This window comes from Bufo bufo, chromosome 2 (genome assembly GCF_905171765.1).
Source record: "Bufo bufo chromosome 2, aBufBuf1.1, whole genome shotgun sequence".
NCBI lineage: Eukaryota > Metazoa > Chordata > Amphibia > Anura > Bufonidae > Bufo > Bufo bufo.
Window position 1 is genome coordinate 634,765,051 of NC_053390.1, and position 12,513 is coordinate 634,777,563.

General features: G+C 42.8%; 1 protein-coding gene across 1 annotated transcript in view; it reads right to left on the bottom strand.

Moving 5' to 3' along the window:
- Nucleotides 1-4,533: 4,533 nt before the first annotated feature.
- Nucleotides 4,534-12,513, bottom strand: part of MAML3 (mastermind like transcriptional coactivator 3) — a 384,719-nt gene continuing 376,739 nt past the window's right edge. Inside the window, exon 5 of the mRNA XM_040418474.1 lies at nucleotides 4,534-10,515. Within this exon, the coding sequence (XP_040274408.1) occupies nucleotides 9,536-10,515 (980 nt within the window). The 3' untranslated portion in view covers nucleotides 4,534-9,535. The remainder of the gene's footprint in view (nucleotides 10,516-12,513) is intronic.

The following is a 12,513-nucleotide window of genomic DNA, read 5'->3' on the forward strand; positions in this document are numbered from 1 at the left end:
TGTAGGAGAATCCTTTTAAGCATACCTTTTGCATAAATCCAGAAGAAACCGCCATTTTGTAAACATTCAACATTCATGGTCACAGAAAAACCCTTTGTGTGAAAATCATTTGCAAGTTTTGGTACGCTCAGAGTACTGTCAATGAGATCAATATATTGTTTTACCCTACAAGTAATAAAGTTAAAAAAAATAAAAAATTTCAAAAAATCCTAAAAATTGTTTAACCCACAAAATGTCTTTATTGTGTGTAGGTAATCTAATATATAGAGGATCTGACACAGCAGACAACTGAAGGTGGTCATGCAACTTACTATAGTTGGCTGTCCAACTGATATTCCCCTCCCCCTATGTATACTTGCACGTTTGGCTAAGCATGAATGTGTTCTCAATGGGGAAAAGGGAATAAACCGCTGTCAATACTTCTGGCAGCAGTAAATCTACTGAAATCCAACAAGTCTGATCCTTGTTTCCCAACATCTGCCATCAAAGGAGAGTAGGGATGCCCCAATAAAAATAAATGGTCACCCAATATCTAGGCTCAGCTGACTGTCATCTAATGTGGGTGGACACTTTTAAAAGACTGATGTAAAAGTTGGTTGTTTGCATACAGCACAATTTAACGTTATGAGGCCTGAATTTCTAGGTCAGGGCAAGTAACTGCTATGGAAGCAAGGGAGCCTAGTCACAGAGAGACAAATACTCAAATCTACATCCACCTACCATAACGGGTCCCCAAATCTACATCCACCGATCATGACAGATCCTCAAATCTGCATCCATCTGCCATGACAGGTCCTCAATTGTACAGCCACTTGCCATGACAGGTCCTCAAATCTATATCCATCTACCATGACAGGTCCTCAAATCTACATTCATCTGCTTTTACAGGTCCTAAAATCTACATCCACCTGCCATGACAGGTCCTCAAATTTACATTGATTGACTGCAAACATTTCAGATAAGTGGGCTGTGGCACACTAGCATAATTGTCATCTCTCGGCTACCTACAAATAAACTTGATTAGATTTGTCTCACTGAATCTGGGGAAGAGACTGGGAATTGTGAATTAATCTTAGGATCCTACTGTGTTTTCTTTAACCAAGAGAAAAATATACAATTTGGAAAATAATTGTTTGTAACACGACAACATTTTCCATGTGCATGTCATAATAATCTGGAATAAGGCTGGGCCTACACAGCAAAATGAAGATTTTTACAACATCACATGTAATGTCCATCAATGGAGTCATGATGCAACATGCTGTGACTCTGAAGAGACAATTGCAGAAAATCTAAGACTGTTTGGTTGCAATTCACACATGACGTTGGTATCCTAGACCGCAATGCAAGTCATGTGTGAGTTGCCTATGATTCTTCTGTGATCTAGTTGTGTTTTTACAGCCAAACCACAACTCTAAAATAGTCATGGACCAGCAAGTTGCAGACAAGCCACAGAAATGTTTTTGGTTGTGTGACTTTTTGTCATATAACCCCACGCTAAGGTGCAATTCCAGTGATACAAATATTGAGAAATAACGTCCAAGAAGGCTCTACAGTTACAACCTGTTGACTGAAGTGCACTTGTTCCCGTCCGTATAGGGATTCTAGTGCTGAACATGCTGTTATATACTCCATCTTACAGTATACAGGCAGTTAGTCTGCACAGACTACAGGAGGATACCTAATGTGCAGCAAATGCGGTCTCAGTATCCAGGGGTTCTTTTAGTGCAAGAAGACTGTGTACTCACCTGCATACTGTAGAATAAAGGGTACTGGGTTATAATGAAGCACAAACAATCCAGAAGGAACTGCAACATTAAAGGCTATGTACACCTTCAAGGGCATTTTTTATGAGTGCGTTCTACTCATTTTGGGGGGGGGGGGGGAATTATTTTTCAATTGGTGTTTATTAAAAATGGTCAGCTGTTTCTAAGATGCAGAGATTAAAAATGTCTGTTTGCAAGCTGTTGTCTTTGAACCCAGTCATCTGACAGCTCATGTGTAGCTATTATCTCTGATCTCCTGACCTCATAAACACTTGTTTAAGCTATGTTCTTATAAATTTAATAACAATTGAGCTATATTGAGTGTTTATGAGGTCAGGAGATCAGAGATAAGAGCTACACATGAGTTGGTCAGATGACAGGATTAAAAGAAAACAGACTGACAGCTAACAGACTGATTTTTAACCCTTGTACTCAGAAATGGCTGAACATTTTTAATAAAGACCAATTGAAAATAATGATTAAAATGCAATGATAACAAAATGTCCTGTTAGACAGCTAGATGTCTCTATTATTGCAGTTGTATTTCTCCAATCTACTAGTCCTGACTGGTAAAATTCTATAACACTTGGTGGTGGTAATAGAAGTGTAGCTGGCTGGTTCCTTTAGTAAAAAGTACATGCAAACTTTAGTATTACTCTTTGCAAGTGTCAGGGGAGTGCCATTCTGTCATCTACCAGCTGCCAGACTATTTATGTAGCTGTCAAAAAAAGTTTTATTCTTGGGCTATACATGTCAATGCTATACATTAAGATACCAACATTTACTATTATATAGCAGTGCAAATATGCCATCACATTACCTGTATTACGGCCATGTCTTATGGGTATTTCAAGAACCCTGATGCTTTATATCAGTCAGACTAAGGGCTAGGCTCTTGTCACATTCCAAAAAAATTAATTGCTCATGGCCAAAGTGGCCATATAGGCTCATTTAGAAACAATATGGGGTGAGGGCATGGCCTGACCGGGTATGTGAGTGGACGTGCGGCACAGAGCCCCTGGCTGAGTCTCCTAAAATTCTGCAGTGGCAGGCAACTTACTATTTATCCAAGAGGACGTGTTCCTCATGCTAATCGTCATCTTTTTGTGGCGATATGGCGTGCCAGAAGACCAAGGAGAGGGAGGGAAAGGAGTGCGGTCTCACCACGCCGGTGAAGCAATATGGCGCCACACACGCTGCAAAACTCTCTGCTGTAGCGGCATGGCATGAGAACTATGCCCACTCGTCGGCTGCACCGATGTTAAAGCGGTGGAACCTCTGGATGCTGCTGAAAGTGACAGTCCCAGTCCGGTGCCAGAAAAAGGTTAGTGCAGCACAGGGCAGAGGGGCAACTCTGGAGGCAGAGACCACCATTAAAGATATATATGCAGCGGTGGCACAGTTCAACATGGCGCTCAACTCATTAAACACTCAAATGGGGGGCCTCAAAGAGAACATTCTTCTTATAAGGCAAGATATGAGACAAGGGAAGGAGCGTGTTGGCGAAATGGAGGGCCGTGTCAGTGCTATGGAGGATCAAATGGAGGGCCATGACAGTGCTATGGAGGATCAAATGCCACCAGTAAAAAGGGATCTACAGCGTGTAATACATAATGTCACACTGCTGATCTCTTAATCAGATGATCTTGAAAACAGGCTAAGGCGCAATAATGTCCGAATAATTGGTGTGCCTGAACATACAGAAGGAGCGGATGCTGTGACATTCTTTGAGAAATAGCTTGCTGATAAAATTGGGAGAGATAAATTATCTTCACTTTTTGCTATTGAGTGGGCTCACCGTGTACCATTCCGCCCACCAGGGGCACCGACAAGGCCTCTTCTGATTAAAGTCCTGCATTTTAGAGATCGAGATGCAATCCTGAAAGGAGCAAGAGACTGTGCGGATCTTACTATAAATGGAAATCGTATCTCCCTGTTTCCTGACTTCTCTGCAGAAGTCCAAAAGAGGAGAGCACACTTCCTAGACGTCAATAAACGACTGAGATCCCTACAACTTCCCTAGTCAATGATATATCTTGCCAGACTGAGAGTGGTAGCGAAAGAGAAGACACACATGTTCGATACTCCGGAGGCGGCGTGTCAATGGCTGGATGCGCATGAGAAGGATCTCCGCGGAAACACCTGAAAATATGGCATATCCTTACTAGTACCTGAAGGACGTCCGATTCATTGAGGACTGCAGGGCCATATATTGTTTCCTAAAATATATATCGTTGCTGAGTTAATGTTGTTGCATGCAGGGGGAGGAGGGTTAGTGGGGAATGTCCTGTCGTCCGGGGCCTCCCCTTCAATCCTTATCCTGGACGGTATGAGGTTGTTCTGCACTGCGGGTTAAAATATCAAGGGAGGCCAGGGCCCATAGCTGAGTAGTACTATTGAGGCAGATACATTGCTTGTCTTGGTGGTCTGTTCTTATATTATGGGTTCAGGTATTTTTTATACCCCGGTTCCCTTGCCATAGAGGGATATGTCTAATCTGTGGTTTTGGTGTATGTGGGGGGGGGGGGGGGGGGGGGGGACGGGTTTGGGGGAAACTTGAGACAGAGTATATGCTTCATATTGGACCATGTGGTGGCCCCCCGGGGGTGAGCGGCAGCAGGCAACTGTTTTTCTGGAATTGGTTTGATGATGGGTACCCTTAGAATTATTGCCTGGAATGTAAGGGGAATGGGCCAGACTTCTAAACGCCATGCGATCTTCAATGCTCTGTAAACATACCAACCGGCAATCTTTGGCCTATCTGAAACGCATCTACTATCTGACAAAACTCATCTGATACACAGAGCATGGATGGCACATTAGTATTTTAATACATATCTCTATCCCCTTTATCGCTAGAGACACGTGCATTGACAATAAGGGAAGATTTATATGTGTGGACTGCTCTATTTTTCATTTTAGGTTGATCCTGGTAGCAGTATACATTCCCCCACCGTACTCCGGTGAGGTTCTGACAAAAATACTAGTGTTCACAGCCCAATTTCCTGGTGTCCACGTACTAATGATGGGAGATTTTAATATGCACATGGACAAGTCTCTGAATAAGTTAATTCCAGATGCTTGTGCAATGGGCTCCTCACCCTCATCGCTGGCTAGGTTGATATTAGAGGTAGATATGTGTGATCTCTGGAGGGCTAAGCATTGGGAAGAAAGGCAATATTCTTGCTACTCTTCCTCACATAATTCCTTGTCCAGAATTGATCTAGCGCTGGGATCCCTGTCTTTTTTGGAGCTGACACAAGAGGACTCTTATCTCCCCCGGAGTGTATCTGACCATTCTCCTATTCTGGTGCGGGTTGACATTAGGAAATGAAGGGCAAAATTCAAGACCTATTTGGCATCTCAACCCATTCTGGCTTCAGCTTGTGGACACTGTCAGTACCATTTCTAATGCACTGGTAGAATTTTTCAGTTCTAATATAGGAACTTCCACTACACAAATAGTATGGGATACAATGAAGGCGTATATAAGAGGTGTCTATATCAAGAGCATTAGTGCCCACAAGACCAAAAGTAGGGCTCTATCTGTAGAGCTATCCAATAGAGTACTGACCACTGAATCCAAATATATAGCAAATCCAACACAGGAAAATGCCACTAATTGGAAAGAGGCACAGGGGCTGTTAAAGGAACATTTAATAGAAAAAGCCAGAGATAAACGGTTCTTTAGGACCCATAGGTATTTTATAGAGGGTGAGAGTGCCAGTCATTTATTAGCCACTGTTATTAAAGCACAGTCTGGCCCCTCTTGTGTACCCTCTATTAGGGATGTACATGGGGATTTAATTTCCGAAGATGAAGATATTCTGGGAGTATTTCATGCTCATTTCATGGACGTCGATCAGTCTAGGCTTACAGTCAGCCCGACGGATAGAGAGAATTACCTGATGGGCATTTCCTTGCCCAATCTATCTACGGAACATCGGAAGATGCTAGATGGGGATATCCGGCTGGAGGAACTTGAGTTGGCGCTAAGATCATTTCTTAATGAGAAGGCACCTGGGGGGGATGGCTTGCCAGGGGAATTTCATAAGAAGCACCAGGAGTTTCTACTCCCACACCTACTCAATGTTTTCAAGGACTCATATCGGGCAGGTATTTTACCTAGTTCGATGAGGGAGGCGATTGTGGTAGTGCTTCCAAAACCAGGCAAGGATCCTACATAGGTAGACTCTTATCGCCCTATCTCCCTGTTATTAAATACTGGCCAAGGTTCTAGCTAATAGATTATTAAATGTTATTAATACTAACATTCATGAAGACCAATCTGGAAAATCCACATCTCTAAATCTTAGATGCCTATTCCTGAACCTCCAGTTGGATAAGGGGAGAACTGTAGGGCTGTGATCTCACTCGATGTGGCCAAAGCTTTCGATAGGGTTGAGTGGGATTACCTTTGGGCAGTTCTGTCCAAAATGGGATTTGGCCCGATATTCATAAAATGGGTGCAACTGCTCTATAACCAACCTAGAGCTAGGATTAGAGTAATTGGAGGGATTTCTCTGGCGCTGGCACTGGAGAGGGGGACGAGGCAGGGCTGCCCATTGTCGCCTCTTTTGTTTGCTATAGCGGTGGAACCGTTGGCTTGCCTCCTTAGAACCACACCGATATTCCAGGGCCTCAGAAGAGGGGACTTGGAGGAGTGTGTGTCGTAATATGCAGACGATATGCTGCTGTATGTAGTTGATTTGGTCTCATCCATAGACTCTATTATATCACTCATCTCCGAATTTGGCAGGCAGTCTGGACTACTTATTAACTGGAATAAGTCTGTGATACTCCCATTGTCTCCAGTCCTGCAACATTTCTGTCTTGATCATACTAAACTTAGGGTAGTATCCTCATTTAAATATCTGGGCGTCGACATCTCCATCAATCCCCATAGATATATACCCGACAATATAATGCCACTGCTAACTAAGTTCAAATCTAAGGCTGCCTCTTGGCATAAACTGCCCATATCCCTAGTGGGTAGGGGCAATCTGATTAAAATGGTGCTAATGCCACAACTTTTATATATGCTCCATAACTCACCAGTATGGATCCCTATGCAAAATCCAACAAATATTTCGGTTTCTGCTGTGGAAGGATAAGAGGAGTAGAATTAAATATGAAACTCTACAAAGGGCCAAGGATGTGGGCGGTCTGGCGATGCCCAACCCCTTACTATACTTCCTCTCAGCTCAGCTGCAACACTTTAAGGGATGGAATGTGGCGGGGGGAGTGGGGAGAGGAGGTAGGCTTGTTGCATGGTTATTTGCCATTAGCAGTCCTGGAGGGGGATGTGGACCCTAGATTTAAATCTGCTCTGATTTTGGGGCTTATGAGGAGGGTGTGGACTAAGGCTAGAGAGATCTTGGGTGTTTCAGGACTGTTGAATATATCCCCCATCTGGAATAATCCTGTCTTACCTGAACTATCCCAATTGACGGGGTTCTCCCAATAGGAAAGTAAAGGAATTTGGAACATTGGCCAGGTATACTCCCGGGGACTGTGCTCTGAGTTTGGCCTCCCCTCCACGCATTTCTATAAATACTTGCAGCTGAGGCATGCATTGGATGCGCAATCCAAACTTTCATCACTACAATACTTAACTAATCAGACGCTTGATGCTGTGGTGGCAACAGGCTCTCTCAAAAGTCAATCTTTCATTGCATGGGGAATTCTTGAAGAAATTCCCGATTCAGATTAAAACGAAATGGGAAAAAGAAGTGGGAACAATCACTGATACCGAGTGGAAAGAAACGCTCGCAATAACCCCAAACCTATCCCTCAGTGAAGCAGCTAGGTTATCGCAGCTGTTCATGTTACACAGAGTATATAAAACCCCAATATTTCTCTTTAAAACCGGGTATAGAAGTGACTCCTGCTGTCCGAAATGCGGGGAGGCAGGGGCCGACTTATTTCACATGTTGTGGAGCTGTGGTAACCTGAAAGTATGCTGGCATGACATTATACAACTAATAAATAAAATATATAGCGCAAACTTCTCCCCTGATCCCAAAATGTGTCTGCTTGGTGATTTTGATTACAGACGCCTGTTATTACAGGTATTAATAGAATGCTATACCAGGCACGTAAAACACTGGCAGCGAAGTGGATATAGCCGCTTCCTCCAGTTGTAGCAGAGTTTACTGCTCGGCTGAATGTAGTGATTCTGGAAAGGGGGGTATATCTCAAACGAAATTGCCTTTCGAAATTTTAGAGTATTTGGGGTCTTTGAATGGATAGATCCGGAGTATGTAACCCATGGCTGGCTCTTAATAGACCCCTGGTAAGCATTATGGGATGATATCTTTCAGAATGTTGGGTGAGTGTCAGATGTTTATGGAATGCTGCCGCTGTCCCTGGGGCACGCCAACGCCCCTATTTTCTCTTTAATTGACAAGAAATGTGTGTTATTCTAAACCGCTGCTCCCTATGTATGGTTTATATTAGCCAAAGAATATGTTATCTGTCTCAGGGGGGAGGGAATTTGTTGTGGGATTGCACTCACGGATAATTTTTTCACTAACTATGATTGGTTTGTCTATATGATGTCTTTTTGAGTCCAAATGACTTGTATCTTATGACCTGACGTGCAATTGTTTTGTACATGTTAAAAAAAATCTTTTAATAAACAATATCTGATAAAAAAAAAAATAGGGTAAATGAAAATAAATCCCGTCACTTTTTCTGGGTAAATATTATTGAATTGACTATGATTGCTGTTTTGGCACAGATGGGTCTTATCTGGTGTAGCAGCAGTGGACATGCACTCTCAGTTACCACAAAGACGAATGTATATGTATGGCTGTATACAGTGATTCTCAAGCAGACATCTACATTCTACTGAAATGACCCGTTTTATTTTTCCTCCATTTTATTTATACTGTAGTAGAAGCTCCAAAAATGTGAGAAGCAACAATGACAGGAATACATTTATAAAAAGAGAATTTCTAGTTGCTGGAAATACAGGAAACTGCTGTGCTGCTCAGCCCCGTGTACAGGACAGTATCCGTCTATGTGTACGTTAATACTTATCTGTGACCGATAAAGGTATGGCGGTTCCTTATTTGTATCCAAAATATCATCTAGCTGTTAGTTTTCCTGTTTAAATACCACACATATAGCATCCATTTGATATATAGCAGTGACAATCTGATTAACAACTTGTGCAATCTATGCATTCTATCTACCTCTATAATTTACTTAGGCTTTATTCATAATGATTCCACTCATCACTTTAAGGGTATGCCATATTTTATTCTACCTTGTCTTGTTTCCAGAAGTACCGCTGTGACACGTGTAACAGCTTCCTCCCCATTCATTTTTTAACATGATGCTTGACGGCTAAGCCTGTTAGCCAAAAGTATCAGCAATAGCAAATAAATTATTTAACTCCATCTTGAAGCATCTCTTCTTCCTTGATATAAACATATTTCATCTTCTTGTATTACTGTGCAAACCCTTCGCCGCTTTTGCCCTTGTCTAGCCCATGACGACCAATAATGATCTTTCTCCATGGAGCTGACTAGCTCTTTCACCTCTAGTCAACATCTACCGTCTGAGGCTATAGACCATGGAAAATCTTTCTCCACCGAACTCTCATTTTAAAACATGCAGTGCTGCCGTCACCTCAACAGGGATGCTTCACTACCTGACATTTCTTGTAACTGCCTGCAGTTGAGCTCATCTGTACAGAACAGACGGACAGGTATACTGTCATTTTCCAATTAGCCCAGCATCTTTTTTATTTTATTTTAATGTTAAGACTGATTTCCAAACAATTCGTCAAGTTCTTGCATCCATTCGTCTCCAGGTCCCCTGCCCATAATGGAGTCTACTAAGTCTGTACCATCTGCTAGACCTGAAAAGGGACCAGCGCTTGCATCGGTATAACTGTATGACATGTCCTGACCAGGATTCCTGTCATAACCCTGGCTCTGGTTGCTCTGAGGAAAGTTTCCACCAGGTAATTGCTGTGTTTGAGCTTGGCTAAAACTGGCCATACCCGGTACACCAGGGTTCATACTAGGCATAATTTGTCGGGATTGATTGGTGCCCTGCTGCCCAGGTAATGACTGCATCATTTGTCTGCTCATTGCTGGGTTTAGGGCTCTTACTGCTCCCGTACTATCAACAACACTTTGACCAAGTCCTTGCTGAAAATGCTGTTTGCTCATTCTTGACTGCCCAGATTGCATCGGATAACCTGATCCATTGTTATAAGCCCCCATTTCACCACTAGTTCTCATTCCTTGCAATCCTCGTTGGGGCCAGTTTTGTGCACCCTGGGGTATGGATGCCATCATGTTTTGCAGTCTTGGGGCCTGAGCTCTGGTCATAGGTTGACCTACAGGCCCTTTCATTTGCTGATGTTGTTGAGGCATCATAGAGTTTACGAGAATATTCTGGCCAAATCCTCCAACCATTCCCATTGCTTGTCCAGAACTGGGTTGCCGCTGACCTTGCACAGCACTATGGGCCATGTTTATGCTGTTTTGGTTTGGGTGCTGCATCATTTGGTTTATTCCTGTGTTCATGCTGTACATGCCTGGCTGACTTGATGATGCGTTGCTATATGGAGCCATTCCCATTTCTGGCTGCAGTGGTCCTGTAGGCATTGTGCCTGGATTTTGTGATGGACCCATTGAGAGCATACCGGTATTCTGTGCCATCATTCGGGATGCTCGCATATTCTGAAGAGCTGCTTGGTTTCTAGCAACTGCAATATCCTGTGGAGAACCTGAAAGCAAGAAGAGAGATCATAAAATTAAGTCAACTGGATATCTCAATGCATGGACCTAATTTTGGAAAATCTAAGAATTTAGACCAGAAATTTGAACGCGGATGATTATGAGTAGTGTTGAGCGCATCGAAGCCAAACGACTTCGATCCGAATTTCAGGAAAAATGTGATTTGCCGTGAAGCAGAGATTCCCTCGCGCTTCGTTTTAACTAATCTATTTTTCCTGAAATGACGGTAAAAAAAACCCAGACATACTCACCTCATCCATTTGCTCGCTGAGAGGCTGTCGCGCTCATCTTGATTGAAGATACCGTGCAAAATCTCGTGCGGGATGACGTGTGACATCACCACACCAGTGCACTGGCCATGTGCGGTGTCTTCAATCAAGAAGGCTGAGATGGCCTCTCCGCGATCAAATAGATGAGGTTTCTTTTAAACTTGTTTAACCCCTATTGTAGTGTCAGATGCCATGATCAGCAATGAACACGGCATCTGTTGGGTTCAAGGACTGGAAGCGGCACGATTGCCGTTCCCTGTCATTGCACCCACTACATACAAAGGTATGCGCTTCATGATGAAGTAATTAGTCACGTATCTAACAGCAGCTGAATCGAATCATCATCACTAATTATGAGATCTATACACTGGGATCTACATAAATAATGATTGTACAGGAGTTCCATCAATGTCCACAAAAATCTGTCATATTTTTAGGAATACTCTGCCATTTTGGGAATAATGTGTCTATTTTTGCCTCACTATACATTACAGGATATTTATGTCACATGCCATATAACCATTTGTCAATGTACAGAACATGCACTGATGCCACTTGTGAGGTAAGATCTTAATACTTACTGCACACATAGTCAATCCCATTTTTGTGATAAGACTTTGCATGCATTGCAGCAATTACACCATAAATGTATTCTTTCATCTGAGCGTTCCTGCATTAGGGTGATTAATCCGTAATTCCTATCAGTGACATCCTATTTCCAGTGATAGCACATTATCAGCATTTTATGAAATACATTTCTTATACATTGGTATGTTTGGAAAGTGTAAGGATAGAATCAATACCACACCTAATTTCAGGCCAGTGCTTTAGTGAACTAAGAATTCTTCTTCTGCACATTCAGGACTATTAAAATGTCAATGGTCAGCTCCTGATCAATTTTCTATCAATAATACCATCTGGAAGAATACACTGAATCTTAAATAACAATGTGGCACTCTGCCAAAGGTTCAAGACGTTGCAGGTGGAAGAAGAAAAACAGAAATCAATGTAATATGAAAATTGCATGCCGTGCTGGGGTTATGATGTGTAGTCAAACATGTGTAACCTTGATCGATAGAAAAGTTAAAAGCCACGTGTGACAGGCATCCTGTAATGTGGAAAAACAAGTGGTGCTCCAGAACGTCTGTTACTGCGCTTATCTGGTATAATAACTGTGTATTATAATGTATTATAACCTACACAACCATTATTCTAAGGTAATTACAGTATGTTCTATAGAGGAAATACCTAACATGGATTGTGTTTCACACAGTTAAGGCTACTTTTACAATAGCGTTCGGGGCTCCGCTTGTGAGCTCCGTTTGAAGGGTCTCACAAGCGGCCCCGAACGCATCCGTACTGCCCCAATGCATTCTGAGTGGATGCGGATCCGCTCAGAATGCATCAGTCTGGCAGCGTTCAGCCTCTGCTCCGCTCAGCAGGCGGACACCTGAACGCTGCTTGCAGCGTTTGGGTGTCCGCCTGGCCGTGTGGAGGCAAACGGATCCGTCCAGACTTACAATGTAAGTCAATGGGGACGAATCCGTTTGAAGTTGACACTATATGGCTCAATTTTCAAACGGATCCGTCCCCCATTGACTTTGAATGTAAAGTCTGGACGGATCTGTCTGAAGCTACTTTCCCACTTAGAATATTTTCTACAATATAATGCAGACGGATCCGTTCTGAACGGATCCGTTCTGAACGGATCCAAACGTC